This window comes from Sinocyclocheilus anshuiensis, unplaced genomic scaffold (assembly GCF_001515605.1).
Source record: "Sinocyclocheilus anshuiensis isolate Anshui unplaced genomic scaffold, SAMN03320099.WGS_v1.1 scaffold207, whole genome shotgun sequence".
NCBI classification, from domain to species: Eukaryota; Metazoa; Chordata; class Actinopteri; order Cypriniformes; family Cyprinidae; genus Sinocyclocheilus; species Sinocyclocheilus anshuiensis.
The window spans coordinates 438540-454501 of record NW_015551045.1 but is presented as its reverse complement, the minus strand read 5'-3'; the positions used below and the strand labels follow the sequence as shown (position 1 = coordinate 454501).

Genomic DNA, 15962 nt, shown 5'->3' with positions numbered 1-15962 from the left:
TTATTTCTGATGCAAAGCTGAATTTTCAGCATCATTACTCCAGTCTTCAGTGTCACAGGATTCTTCAGAAATCATTCTAATATGCTGATCTACTGCTCAAGAAATATTTCTTATTTTTATCAATGTTGAAAACAGCTGTGCTTCTTCATATTTTTGAGGAAACCATAATACATTTTTTTCAGGATTCTTTGATAAATAGAAAGTAAAAAAGCATTTATTTTAAATATATTTTTTAACATAATAAATGCTTTTACCATCACTTCTGATCAATTTAAAGCACCCTTGCTGAATAAAAATATTAATTTCTTACCAACATTAAATTATTTCTTACTTTTGAGCGATAGTGTAAAACTCTCAGAAAACACAACCAAATAAAGTCATTTGTTCGTTTCAACAAATGTCACACCTCCATCTTGAGATCGAGCTGCTTTTTCCCAGACTCAAAGTCCTGCTCGTCTTCTTGATGCTCGGTTTTGAGTTCGGCCGCAGGGTAGTCAGGTGGCAAAGCCTGCTGGGAGTGGGTCTCTGTCACGGATGCAGGTGTGGGAACTCTATTATCAATGCTAGCGGCCATCTGAGAGAGCTAACGGACAGACAAACGAGGAAGGACATGAGTTAAGGGTGTCATACAACTGCAATCGAGGCTGTGTTTTCATGACGATCCTCACCGGAGTGCTGGGCTGCTGCGCTTTCACAGAGGTGGGCTGCTGCATCTGCAGGGAGGGCTCGGGCTGCAGGGGTGTGAGCGGCTGGGAGGAGGCAGGAGAGTAGCCCAGGGCTGAGGGAGGGCGGGGCAAGCCACTGGGGATGTGGGTGGGCGTGACGTGGCCCCCGGCCGAGGCCGGCGTGGAAGGCTGGGTCTGGAGTGGCTGTAGGCTAGCGGCAGCTGCTGGGGTGGAGGAGGAGGGCGGAGGAGGGGTGGAGCACAGGGCGGATTGGGTGCCCAGAGGGCCCACGGAATTCAGGGTCAGGTTAGCGTTCGGCTGCTGCTGCAGAGGAGAGATGGAGGGCATAAAATAGAGTGCAACAGACGGGTCCCGGAAATAAAACATTCGTTTTCTCCATAGGGAAATTGATTATTAACTCATAAACCTTTAAAGACAGACCTACTGTGAGCTCTGAGGTTAATCAATGCTATATGATTATGTTGAGGCCATCAGGCCCCATTATTTCAAACGCATTTCACAGCAGAAAACCTGTTGAAAAACTACATTACCCATAATTCTGCAAAGAAAATTCCACCAATCAGAGAGGCGTGGCGAGCAAATAGCGCCAAAATGGGAACGCCTACTCCCATGAAGCACCGCTAATGACAAACAAGTCTGTCTTCCTACACTCTCAAAAAGCAAATATTTGTATATAAATATGCTTATTTTGAACTTAAAAATGTTAGTGCTGTCAATCGATTTAAAAAAATTAACTAATTGCACACTTTTTCTGAAATTAACCGCGATATAATAATTTCACATTCAATCTTCAAATTAATGTAGAAACAACAAAGTCAGTGTATTTTTAATATTTGTTTAATGGCATCTTTTTATGACTGAAGGCAAGTATCACTGATACCAATACTATTTTTCAATATAATTTTTCCTAATATTTAACAATTGACTATAGCCATTCAACATTACAGTATAATTGAGAGTAGGGCTGGGCGGTATATCGAGTTTGTATGATATATCGATATTTTCTTTATAGGCGATTCGATATGAGGCAATACCGTTTATATCGATATACAGTAGTTTTATACGAGCGCATCTGAAAATATAGCGGAGGACACAGACTGAGCTGCTGCGGAGAAAGTGCATAATCCAATTTGTTCTAAACATGTGACAAGCTTCATATTAAGGCCTTTAAAAACTGGTAAGACAGTTTATGGTTTCATTTCGCATATCAGTTTAAGCAGCTCGGCCCGTCGTATGCTCAAACAGAAAGGCTGCCGCTGACAGAGACATAGGCTACTCGCGCTGTTTAATGTGTTTGAGATGTGCGGTCTTCCTGAATGCATAACTTACATTTCACAGGTATATTCTCCATCTGTACATGTTAGAAAGCCATGGAAATATTTCCATTTTTCTGTCAGAAGTGCATGAGCCTTCTGCTTTGGGATTCTCCGCTAAACTTCACAGACTTCAGTGAACGAGCGCCGCCGCGTGCATGCGCGCCAAACAGACGGTGCTCAATGAAATAGGAGTGCAATAATTCTGACTAAAATATACATTTCGCTGAAATATTTGTAGTTGGACAATAAATGTGACATGTAGAATTTTAAACCTACAAGTAAGTCTATTTTTATGATAGTACTGGCTGTAAAGTGACTGTAATGGGGTAATCAAAATAGCCTAACAACTCTGTGCTTTTGCTCTCATTTATTTTCATTTTTAGTTTAGTGAATTTAATTTTCGCTTTAAAAGCCTTATTTTTGTTTTTAAATTGCAATGTTACAATGTTAGAATGAAATGCGATTTTAACCCTTTTTTGCACATAACAAAGGCTTACATGGTTACATTCACTTTATATGTTTTCAAAGCCTTTAATATGTATTGTTTTGTTGGACAACATTGGGCGGTAAGTGAAATATATAAATATTAAATACAGATTTTTAAATTCCAAATACAGAAACGAAAATACCGAGATATATACCATATATCGCAAATCAGCCAAAAAATAAAGAGATATGAATTTCTGCTGCATAATCCAATTTGTTCTAAACATGTGACAAGCTTCATATTAAGGCCTTTAAAAACTGGTAAGACAGTTTATGGTTTCATTTCGCATATCAGTTTAAGCAGCTCGGCCCGTCGTATGCTCAAACAGAAAGGCTGCCGCTGACAGAGACATAGGCTACTCGCGCTGTTTAATGTGTTTGAGATGTGCGGTCTTCCTGAATGCATAACTTACATTTCACAGGTATATTCTCCATCTGTACATGTTAGAAAGCCATGGAAATATTTCCATTTTTCTGTCAGAAGTGCATGAGCCTTCTGCTTTGGGATTCTCCGCTAAACTTCACAGACTTCAGTGAACGAGCGCCGCCGCGTGCATGCGCGCCAAACAGACGGTGCTCAATGAAATAGGAGTGCAATAATTCTGACTAAAATATACATTTCGCTGAAATATTTGTAGTTGGACAATAAATGTGACATGTAGAATTTTAAACCTACAAGTAAGTCTATTTTTATGATAGTACTGGCTGTAAAGTGACTGTAATGGGGTAATCAAAATAGCCTAACAACTCTGTGCTTTTGCTCTCATTTATTTTCATTTTTAGTTTAGTGAATTTAATTTTCGCTTTAAAAGCCTTATTTTTGTTTTTAAATTGCAATGTTACAATGTTAGAATGAAATGCGATTTTAACCCTTTTTTGCACATAACAAAGGCTTACATGGTTACATTCACTTTATATGTTTTCAAAGCCTTTAATATGTATTGTTTTGTTGGACAACATTGGGCGGTAAGTGAAATATATAAATATTAAATACAGATTTTTAAATTCCAAATACAGAAACGAAAATACCGAGATATATACCATATATCGCAAATCAGCCAAAAAATAAAGAGATATGAATTTCTGCCCATATCGCCCAGCCCTAATTGAGAGCTATCAATTTTAACATTAACTTTAAAAAAATTACAACCTTTAATTTAAGTGAACTTAAAACAATCTTCACATAAACCCATCATAATAAATGTCATATTTACTTGTGCCCTTCAGCAAGTAGGAAATATACAGAAATTGAATAAAGTTATCAAACACTAAATTCAATCTAGATGAATCCTTAAAGCTACAAAAGTGATTGATTTGCTCTTTTTTTCTTTGATTAACAGGCATCACAGCAGCTGGTTATTAGGTTTTTTCGGCTGCTTTAAGAGCTGCTGCTGTTGAACATGATGCGGATCTGACACGCATCCTATTTTCTCACAACTCTTTACCTTTTCTGGCTCACCTCAGGTCTTAAAGTCTCTATAATGAGCTGAGGAGTTGAATCGGGTGTGTTAGATGAGGGAGACAGTGCTGCTGCTCCAGGACAGTTTTGAAAACCAATGCATTTCAGACATGTTCTTAAATGAGACTCATACATAAATACTTACATGCACAGTTTTAAGGCAGCTTTAATCACCTTTTTGGTAACTTCATGACTTAACTGACGACATAACTACGACATTGCATGCTCGTAGTTTCTTTTGCGCTTTAATATGAAATTATATAGAGCGCGCGCCACTGCATTTGTGCGTCAAACTGGAAAAATTAATTGCATGCGTTAATGTGTTTTGACAGCAAAAAAATCCTCCTTTTCCTCTTTAAAGTCGTTAAGTACTCAGTCTTGTACCTTTGTGTTTCAGTTTGATTTTCAAATACTTTTTTGCTTCAAATAAAAGTTTGTGATGTTGTGATTCTCCTCTTAGCTGGTTGGTTTAGTTCTAACTCTTTTTTTTTTTTTATCTCTATAGAAAAAATGATTGTAAAAAACTCTTCCGGAACCAACACCACTGAAAAAGTGGGTGGACGCTAATGCACTCTATGACAGGAAGACTAAAAGTATCTGTGGTGGTGAAATGTCTCATAAACACCCAAGTAACACAGGAAGACTAAAAGTATCTGTGGTGGTGAAATGTCTCATAAACACCCAAGTAACACAGGAAGACTAAAAGTATCTGTGGTGGTGAAATGTCTCATAAACACCCAAGTAACACAGGAAGACTAAAAGTATCTGTGGTGGTGAAATGTCTCATAAACACCCAAGTAACAATGAAACCGTAGTGAAGATGTGACATTTCTGACTCCTCACCTGTGGGACAGTCTGTCCCGACTGCTGGGCCAGGTTTACATTCACATTCATGCCTCCGGCTGAGGCTGGGAACGGCGTCTGGTTCATGAACTGGTTCTGGTTGGGCGTCTGGCCCACCATGTTGTTAGCATGGCCTCCCATCATGGCTGGTGCCTGCTGCATCCTAGAGGGAGACATAACCCTCTGCAAAAGAATGAAGAGAAATTAGATTTGAGCCACAAGACTCAAATTTGATTTTGCCCTACCGAGAACCAATTTTGGCACAACATGAGTGATAAAGCTATTGATAATTTTAATTTTTAGTGAACAAGCTTGTTTTTGTTGAGGGAAATCCAAAATGGCACACAACTCAAGAACAATGTTGACTATAAATAACTTAAAATTAACTAAGAAAACATTTAAATCTAACTAAAAATACACAATTTTAAAACATAAAATTCCAAAAATTCCAGAACTGGAATCAATCTGGAATCGCATCTTGTTGCTCACCGCTGGAACTGTACCCATGCCCATCTGAGGGGGGTGGGTCATAGGGGACACAGCCCGAGGAGCTTCCACCGGTGACTGGGACATCTGCACGTTCTGCATGGTCACAGGGTTGAACTGGCCCATCCCTGAAGAACATGATGAAAAAACGCATTAAAAAAAAGGTAAAAAGATTTGCTGTTCAATGGGAGATTGAAGCTTTTAAGTAATCCCTGTGCTACCAGTATGACCTGCCCGGCTGCTTTTTTCCTACCCAAGTCAACAAGAAACAGCATTCTCATCCTGCCGTAACTGATTAAATTAAAGGGATAGTTCACCCAAAAATGAAAATTACCCCATGATTTACTCACCCTCAAGCCATCCTAGGTGTATATGACATTCTTCTTTCAGTCGAATACAATCGGAGTTATATTAAATAACGCTGCAGTCCGCAAATTGTGCCTCTTTGTCGCCATCTCTGTTTGAAAACCTGGAATTGCAGTTACTTGCGGAATTATCTAGCTTGCGTGGGTTGTACTCTGGCACGGCTCCAGCGCGGATGAATCTAATGTTTTGAGGAGTATGTGTAGCAGTCAGTCACCGCACCGGTGTGAATCCTATACTTAGTAATCACAGATTCTAGCCTACGTCTTGGAATATATGACCTAAATAAGAATTTTCACCGCATACTGCCATCTGAACAAGTAACAAGTTTGCCACGTCTGTTCTGACCAACTGAGGAAAAAAGCATTACAATAAATCGTGCTACCAATGGTGATTTAATCTAATGATCGATTAGCTCATATCACACCAAACCATGCAAATTATTATTATTGTTATACATTATTCTCAGATTATTAATGTTAACAACATCAGCATTGCGTGACTATGAGTATAGTGTGTGTAGATTCTAGAGTCTAATATCTAATTGTCATACAATTCGAATTTGCACATTTAAAACCGGAATATAATTTAATTTCATTCACATGCGTTTCATATAATCCTTTCTGGATTACAATCTGCCATCAAAATGATTTTTTGACATTTAATTATTCTAGCTGCTGTGAGAAAAGACTAACGATCTGCCACCTGCAGCATCCTCATATGCGATAGCCTAGTAGCCGGGACAACTTCTTTATGTTTACAGAAGTGACGTAATGACGCAGCAGCATGCTCGAATTTCCCGCGAAAACCTACCTGTACCACTCAAATTAAAAAAAATTATTTTAAGCTAACCCTTGTGAATCGGGCTAAAGTAAGGCGATAAATATGAACACTGGCTGGTTATGTACTTGCTCAAATATTGATTTTGGATAATTTTTAACCAAAAAAAGTTACGGACCGCAGCTTTAAATAATGTCCAGGCTAATCCATGCTTTACAATGGGAGTGGATGGTAGCCCAAAATTTGAAGTCCAAAAAATTGCACCCATCCATTATAAAATAAGTCCACACGACTCCAGGGGGTTAATAAAGGCCTTCTGAAGTGAAGCGATGCGTTTGTGTAAGAAAAATATCCATATTTACAACTTTATAAACCGTAATCTCTAGCTTCCGCTAACTGTCGTATGAGCGTTCACGAGAGAGTGGAGTCCAGCGGTTGACATAGCACGTAGGCAAACGCGGTGACGAATGCGGTAGCGAAGAGGAGAGAGCAAAACATAACACCAATTAGTAGTACAAAACGAGGATTTGTAAAGAAAAATGACAGAGGATGCTTTGCTGTAAACAAAACGGTTCTCGTGAGACTAGCATATTTTCACCGGAGTTTACGCTACGCTTTTTTAATGTATTTTTTCATCATGTTCTATATATTTCTTTTTTTTCTGCATAAAAATGTCAAATGTTTAAATTTGTCCATTGTGGCGCAATGTTGCCTTGAGGCAAAAAACTTTTAATAAATAAACGTAAAAGATTATGAAAATCGTTATTGATATTGTTATAGTGTCCAATTTCAAGCAGGAAAAACATCACAAATAATTTTTTCCTCTTTGATATCATATTGCATACCATACAGGGTTAATATATATAGGCCTTTATTAAAACAGAAAACAGATATTTAAAATTATAATAATATTTCACAATATAACTGTTTTACTGTGTTTCTGATCAAATAAATTCAGCCTTGGTGAAACATCTTTCAAAAACAATATTAAAATAAATAAATTTAAAAAATTCACACCGACTCTAAACTTTTGAACGGTACTATATGGGTGTATGCAGAATGAAAAACCATACCTTGAGGGACCTGCATCCGGGCCATCAACTGATTTGGCACACTGGAAATAGGAACAGGTCCATCTGAGGAAATAAGGCATATTTTGAGCAGCTAATCAAGAAAGCAGCCAGGGAAATACAACATCCAGAAGATCAGAGCATTAAAAAAACAAAACCACTAACTTGGAGACCGGATGGCTTGTCCAGGTCCCATAGCGTTGGGCTGGGGAAGGCCAGGTTGCTGAGGACCCTGACCGACCATTTGGGGCTTCGACAGCCTGGACTTTCTCTTCTCCTCCAGCTCCTTCTGGATCTTATAGATCTTCTCAGCCAGAAAGTGGTAATACTCATCCTGATATTAACACAAGATATTAAGGGATATAAAAAAAATGGGCCACCTAGTCCCTTCTTAGTCAAAAAAATAATAAAAAGCCTGAAGGAAGGTTAAAACGTAGCATGAAAGGTTCAGGTGCTTTACCCTGCTGTTGGCAGACTCATACATGTCCCCTTCCACCTTACGCGCATAAGCCACCAAGTTCTCCATGCGTCTGTCCTTCAGTGCTGCAGGGTCTGGGGTCGGGAATATGGCTTGAACTCTGTTGGGAATACAGTGTTAAGAGAATTGCCCTTGACAAATCGTGATTATGAAATATGACGACTTCTCCAACTCACAGCTTGTGCACTAGGTGGTTCCTCAAATCCTGAGTGACGTGCTCGTGCCAGGGCTTCTTCATGCCAGGCATTGACAGCGGCGCAGCTGTGGGCAGGTTCCCCGTGACGCCCATGTTCGACCCGTCTAACATCATCTGACTGTGGGAGCAGGATTACGACATTAGTTTTCAAATGTCACATGGCAAAACTCTCATTTTTAAAAACTTGCATTCATCAAGTCAAAACGAAGAACGAACTGGTATGACGTAATTTTGCACAAAATCAGTCCAAAAAAAAACAAACAGTTTGTTTCAGTAGTTTTTGAACAAAGCAGTTCTTTGAAAAAATAACCTGCCATTTTAAAACAATTTTTCAAATATTTTTCCCTTTTATCATCTCAGATTTGACATTCAATCACTTATAGCTACAGAATTGCACATTCCACAATGACATTGTTTGCTCTCTTACATTGCTGTACTCTGCAGATGAACATTTCCCGATCTGCAGTATGTGTGAGAGGTTAAAGATGAGGGGTGAAGGTGAAAAGACTCACTTGCTGAGGGATGAGGGGAGAGAGGAATCAGTGTGAAGGTTCGTCTGATCGGCCATACCGTTACCACCGATGTTCATCTGGTTAGTGCCTGAAGATGTTGTGGGAAACCAGACAGGGGTTACGCAAGGATACGCAATATGAGGAGCAGCATGACATTTCAGTGCATACTGACAGCAGATGCAAGAATGACAGCAGCTTTCAAGGTTAATAATGAACATGGAACATTGAATTGTTTGCAATAAATATTCCACTCTTCCTCAAAAAACACTTTCTAGCTTTCCTTGCAAATTGAAGGTGATACCTAATGCAGGCATGGAGCGCATCTGCTGCTGGGTCTGCGTGGGCTGCTGTCCTGTGCCCTGCGTCTGCGCAGCCGGCTGGTTCCCGTACGGGAGGCCCAGTGCTGCGTACGCCCTCTGCATAGAGCTGGGGTCTATGTGTGTGCCGCTGTTGATGGCGGGCGCAGCGGGTTGACTAGTGCCCACGGGGCCCAGCGGAGCCTGCATGCCAGTGTTAGGGGAGCTCAGCATCGCTGCAAATAGCAGAAACAAATGTTTGTTGAATTAAATCAAACTACTTTTAGTCATATATTCAGAAGGGCTTTACATATAATTCACCTGATTTACATATCATTCCTAAAACAATGGTGAAAAAGTATTTTTTTCTGGCTGTTGGCAAAAAGAGATATCCAAAATACCCTCTGCTTTGACTAATTTATCAACTAAATGAAAGAATGCTGAGCCTGACTTTATGCAATGTTCAGATTTCTGTTCTATAAGTGTATGGAAAATGTGTGCATAAATATTAGATAATGTATCATTTGCATATTTAAACTTAACATTTAAGAAAACTTGTAATACAAAAAAAATTGTAATGTAATAAATCAACTGGGGAAGTGTGGTGATATCTATTAGTTTATTTTGTAGTCATCTGGGCTGTCTTGCCTTAGAATTAAATAAATACATTTCAAGAATTATTTCTATAAGGAATAACTGGAATCTTGCAGTAATTCCACTCGAACGGGAAACACAAGTGACTGAAGTGGAAAAGCCATTTTGCAAACATAAAACTCTCTGAGCAGCGGCGGAGAGCAGAACTGCACGAGACACTGAGAGAACGTGCTTCTGTTGCCACTACAGGGGGATTTAAACGAGTCAGTGATCGGCTGTCCAATCAGAGAGCAGGAGCTCTGTGTGTCCTGCCCCCTGTGAAAAACCAGGGGTGGAGCCCCTCCCCCGCGGTGTCAGATTACAGTCCTGCTGCCTGCCGGAATTCACTGCTGGTCTCATGCTTTCACATTCAGAGCGCAGCCGAGCTGCTCGCACGACCTACAGGTGGCAGCACTCTTCTGAACGGATCCCGTATCTCAGAGCATGAGATGCAAACACACAATCAGTAAAGTAACAAACCTGCGTTCATTTAAATAATTATTTTTGCTTTTTTTATACTTTCAAAATGGTCAAATTTGTTTATTAGGGCAAAAAGGATGATTTTCATAACTGTACTTTTTTTGCAATTACATTTAATTGCAAAAAATCTTAATGGCCTTAATAAGAGACTAAATATTTTGCAAAATATGTACAGTTAATTGTGAGATTCAGTCATTAACTGTACCAATTAAATCACATGATAGTGTTGGTGCAACTTTTTTTAACGCAATGTTGCCATACAGTACTATTAAGTATAATCTTTATCCCTAAAATATGATCAAAATCCTGCTTGGAAAATAAACTCATACAGAGAATGCATCGGTGCAGGTGGTTTATTTTAATTGAGAGTACGACTTACGCTGCTGGTTTCTCTTGTCGCTGGCGTTTTTCAGGGGCAGACAGACAGGGCAGTCGTGCCGAGTGCAGTTCTTCCAGTGCGAGATGATCTGTCTAGAGGAGGCGCAGTGAGCCACTGTAGAAACAGAGGGAAAATAAATCATAAAAAAAACGTTGATATGCTGCAAGGAAAAATTACACTACTGAGCAATTATACACTTAAAAGAACCTGAAAAACCTGATGAATAAAAACCTGAACAAAACTGTTGAATAATAATTGCCAAAACACATTCAGAAACTACAAGAAAACACGAATGGTGCCTTGCTGGAAAGATGTTGCTATATGGTTGCTGGGGACGTTACAGGGTGCTTGGTTACTGGGGAAACTTGGTTACTGGAAAAAACTTTTTGGAATCAGAAAAAACTTGGAACCTTGAAATAGTTTCGGTAAATTCTGATATTAGAACAGAACGACATGTTTAGGTAGCAACGTTGTTTTGAAACACCACCCATGTCTATGGTAACTTCCTAAACTGTAAAATGATGCCAAAAACTATGATTTGAACAATTACACGTTTTATGAAATACTAAACATCACATTTCAACGTAATAAGCTATTATATTATGCATGTTATATATAATTGGTCTGAATAAAAACGGTAGGCGGGCTGAATGAAAATTCAAATTCACTCTCTGATAGTATGCGGCATTTATGGAAAAACAGAAATACAGCGGTTACCCCTGTACACAGCAGTGCTGAGCTCATAAACACCTCTGTATGACGCCTAATACCATCAAAACTTTTCTGAAGACAGTCAGTATCCTCCAGATATACATTCAAACAAAAAACAACTCCTCAGATTTGCACCAATCACATGAATGGGTTGTTTCAACATCGTAACGGCAAATTTAGAAAAGAAGGGCAACATGTTTGCAAGTAAATAAGTGTTTTCTATGTTACTGGCCCAATTCAAAGGAACCCGACATTACGTTTGTATTAACTGTTTTATCTACTAACAATCACAATTCAAAGTAAACAATTCACATTATATTTGACAACAAGACAACAGAGATATACAGAATTCGTGTCACACTGCACATTTCCAGTGTAGCGTGGTTCATTATAATGGAAGCAATGTAGCTTTGCAACAACTTGGTTGTTATTTAAACATTTTTCCATCCCAGTTTCTGCTGGATATGTGTGAAATGGGTCCATATTGGGTGCCGAAAAATAACTTATGATTAGTGATCGACCGATATTGATATTTTATAACCGATACCGATACCAATTATTTGCATGTTTATCATCTTTTTTTTTTTAAGTGTTGAAAATTAGCAGTCTTTCATGTTAAATTTAATCTTTATATTACAACAATAAAAAACATTTTATTTATAAAAAGCATCAACAGCAACAAAACTAATATTAACAATAAGCAAAATAAATGTAGAATGTCTAATGTTTTCAAATGAAGTAAATAAATAAAGGACAGGAGTCATATCAACTTCATTTTAAACTACAGTTTTAGTAGGTTTATAAGCTGTTTAATAGCTACAGAGTAGAGGTCTGCAAGCCTGTCGGGTAATTTTAATTTGTTAGACTATTTTATCTACAGCTCGTTAGAGGTAGAATTCTTTAGTGAAATAAAGATGATATTTATTGAAATGAATTCGAATTAATTAAGGAGAGAGAGAGAGAACGAACGCATGCACCCACGTGCGAGCAAGCGATTGTGAAGCATTGCAAACAAGCTTGTCGGTTTAATTACAAAAACTGCTAAGTTATCACCTCATTGCTGAGAAATATATGCAGCTTTTAGCTGTTGTATTTTCAAAATTCACGGGGCGGGGGTTGAAAACCAGCTCCTGAATGTGCAATTTCTTACCTATAAAAAGTTTCCATCTCAATAAAATGCGAGCGCATACAGCACGCCGGCATTAAATATCTTTATGAGCAAACGTGTCGCCCTCGCATTGGGAGTTCTGTGGAGAATCGGATATGTGTGTTTAGACGTAGGTCGAATGTCCAGATATCAGATGTGTATCCGATTTAAATCCACATTTGGAAGTGGCTCAGATCGGATGCAAAAAAATCGGATCTCGTGCGGGTTTTTGTGTTTACACATGTGCAACAAATTCCGATCTGTGTCAGATGTGAGAAAGATCAGATTTTTTGTGCCAGTGTAAACGCAGCCTAGGTGACAGTTGACCAAGCACAGCATCAGGGAGAAGTTGGAGCGTGGGGAGTTACTAAAAGTTCCCAATGCTTCGGAAAAGCTGTATTTTGGAAGAGTCTTGATTTGATTACCACGGCAAACAGTGAGTCAATTGGTCATGTGCAGTGCAGAATCTGCAAACATATCCTTGCACATGACAGCAAAAACCGCACGCAATAGGCTAAAGCGTGCCGCAAAGCCCCAGCAAAAGTAATTACCTTGAATGTGTCGGGGGGGAAATAATGAGATATTTGAATTATTTATTAATAAATTAGTGTTTTCTGAGTCCGTGTCGCAAAGATGAAGACGACGATCCTGATCCTGAGAAATGCATCTTTACGGATTGTATAAAATCCGTAAAAATAGTTTTTGTTTTTGATTAGAGTTATTTAGTTTTAAAGTAGTCTTCGAGGGAAATAATGAGATATTTGAATTATTTATTAATAAATTAGTGTTTTCTGAGTCCGTGTCGCAAAGATGAAGACGACGATCCTGATCCTGAGAAATGCATCTTTACGGATTGTATAAAATCCGTAAAAATAGTTTTTGTTTTTGATTAGAGTTATTTAGTTTTAAAGTAGTAATTTAAAGCTTTCTATAGATATCTTTAGCAAGTTTTTGAGGTATGGCATGTTATATCAGAATTACTAATAATGGTTTTGTCGTTCTAGATTATGAAATGCCTGCTGACAGCACAGTTTATCTATGCATTTACACAGAACTATATTCAAACTGCGATAACTCGTGGAGATAATAAATAATTAATTTCCATAGAGTTGTATCTATTTAGATGTTTATTAACGAAATAATGGTTATATAGTAAATGTTAATACAATTTAGGGTGTTTTAAACAAGTGAATCTTGTTAAAAGTTACATGCGGTGGCCGTGCTGGAGCATTTCCTGAGCATCAACCTCAACCCGGTGAGTGAACAGCAATATAAAAGCAGCTTCGCGAGACTAATGATGAGCAAATATACAACAGAGAGAGAATTAAATTCAGCGCTTTTATTTCTAACATGCGCTCAAAATTTGTGCATAAATGGCTGTTATGTTAAATAAAGTTGACTAACTATAGCAACTATATCAAGTACCTGCACACCGTTGTTGTCTCGTCTCCCCTCAGACGCGCTGCATGGACGATCCTGCGCGCAATTCTCAAAACGTTTATCGGTGAATCCGATATTACAAAACCGATATCCGATTATGGTAAAATGCTTAATTATCGGGAAAAATATCAGTAAATCGATATATCGGTCGATCTCTACTTATGATATTAAGGTCCCTAGACATGGTTCAGGTCCCTCCTGCAAAGTAAGCCAAGCATTCAAGAGCAATAAAAGCAGTCATGCTCATCTTAACAAGCACAACTAATAAATCAGACATAACACTCTTGATGAGCAAGAGTTTTCGACATTTGTTTTTTCACACCATAATAAAATACTCTGCCCAAATAATATCATGTTAAGGAATAAAAGGGGTTTCGACGTTCCAGACTCCTTCATACTTAATGAGACCACAAGAGCCACGAGTGACTTCACAAGTTTACATGAAGCCTGAGTGACCGGCCAGACAGTTTAACAACACTGAGATGTACAGTCATCACCAAACTATGGTTGTGGACAAAAAGAGATGGAAGGAATAACACAAGCACTTTCAGATCGACTCAATTTCACATGACAGACCATGATTTCTATAAAATTCAGAGCTTGGGGTAAAGTGCTGGAGTCTAGTTATGTATTAACATAACTGGTCTCATTTTGTCTCTCACCTTGGCAGGATTTCCCCGCCTGGCAGTGGGTCATGTGGTTGAGGACGTTCTTCATGGTGCGGCAGTGGGGCAGGGCGCAGGGGCGCACCTCGCCGTTGGCCTGCTCTCGCCGCTGGCACTTGTGGGCATGAAGCAGCAGGACCAGCTGCTGCTGGATCAGTTTGCGCTTCTCTGGATCGGCCGTGGGGCCCGCTGACACCCCCTGTCCCGGGACCATGCCCACCGAAGGCACCTGCTGCTGCAGCTGGAGGGAAGAGTTTTGATTAGATAGACGCTCCATTTCAGTTGTTATTATATAAAGAAACAAATCTTCCTAAATATTCTGAGTTGGATAGAATAAAGCCTCAAGCCATGAGAGGCTGTGAAGTTGTGATTTTATTCGCTGAGGTGTTAAGCGTCTCTTTTACGCCTTAATCAAAACAATGTGTTCTGTCCTCTTGGCTTCAACAATAGAATTGTTGTAACATTTCTTATTTGTAAATTGTGTAGCCACAACTCAGTAATATTGTGAAACATTGCAACTTAAAATACCTGTTTTTTATTTGAATATATTTTTGAACGTAATTCATTCCTGTGATGCAAAGCTGAATTTCCAGCATCATTACTTTAGTCTTCAGTGTCACATGATCCTTCAGAAATCAATTCATGTATTTATGCACCCTTTAATTAATGTATTAAAAAAATATGTACTGACCCAAACTATTCAGTAAAAAAAAAAAAAAGAAATAAAAAGCAAAAGCAAATTAAAATAAATAGACTTTGTTGACCTAATTACACAATGCTGGAGCAGTTGAGGTTAATTTTCAGATATGACTGTTCAAACCAGGGATGTCAACGATTAATCGGTGACCGATTAATTGTCGATAAGAGATGCAATCGATTAAAGCTATCGATGGTCGATTAAGTCGTTTAATTTTGGGATGCGTGCGGCTCATGCGCAAAACACGTGCGAGCGGCTGTGAGTGACGGTATATAAATGCATCATCATTCACTCATAATTACAAATGAAGCTTTTAATGTCATTTAAACTTTAAAAGTACATTAAAATAGAAACAACACAAAGTTCTTCAACATGGAAAGCAATAGAAATGTAGTAACTAAGTAATTTCCCCAGATAATTCTTTCATATCGGGCTCTGCGCTTTGCAGGGCTGCGGGACACAGGACAGATAGGCTATTCATTCATACAACTTGTTAATTCGTTCTTACGACTTATTAATTTGTGGCCACTGTCCATGTTTAATTCATTTTGTTCCTTAAATAACCCATGATTTAAAAAGGATGACAACGCGCATTCTGTTTGTTTGCTTTATTTTGCAAAAGCACAAATCTTGTTTTTATTGTGAGTGTGCAAAAATAAAAGTAAAACACTTTTGCGGATTATATCTTACTCCAAAAATGGAGTTTTTTATGTTTCAGCTGTTCGATTGCGCCGGCGCCTCACGCGCACACACCCCACATATTATAGCAATTCAAACTTACATCGCAGTCTGTTCATTATCAAAATAAAATAGTCAACCAAACATATAAAAGGTTACAC

At 38.6% G+C, this 15962-nt stretch overlaps 1 protein-coding gene across 5 annotated transcripts in view; it reads right to left on the bottom strand.

Annotated features, from left to right (window-relative positions):
• Nucleotides 1-15962, bottom strand: part of crebbpb (CREB binding protein b) — a 75368-nt gene that overhangs the window by 12495 nt on the left and 46911 nt on the right. For 3 of the 5 annotated variants that reach the window (XM_016451318.1, XM_016451322.1, XM_016451320.1), the window contains exons 4-15: nt 14424-14667; nt 10464-10577; nt 8977-9207; nt 8676-8763; nt 8144-8281; nt 7950-8067; nt 7655-7823; nt 7493-7555; nt 5280-5404; nt 4791-4973; nt 669-989; nt 407-583 (exon numbers count right to left, since the gene is read on the bottom strand). In XM_016451318.1, the coding sequence (XP_016306804.1) occupies nt 407-583; nt 669-989; nt 4791-4973; nt 5280-5404; nt 7493-7555; nt 7655-7823; nt 7950-8067; nt 8144-8281; nt 8676-8763; nt 8977-9207; nt 10464-10577; nt 14424-14667 (1971 nt within the window). The remainder of the gene's footprint in view (nt 1-406; nt 584-668; nt 990-4790; nt 4974-5279; nt 5405-7492; nt 7556-7654; nt 7824-7949; nt 8068-8143; nt 8282-8675; nt 8764-8976; nt 9208-10463; nt 10578-14423; nt 14668-15962) is intronic. The other 2 variants (XM_016451319.1, XM_016451321.1) reach the window with 2 other exon arrangements.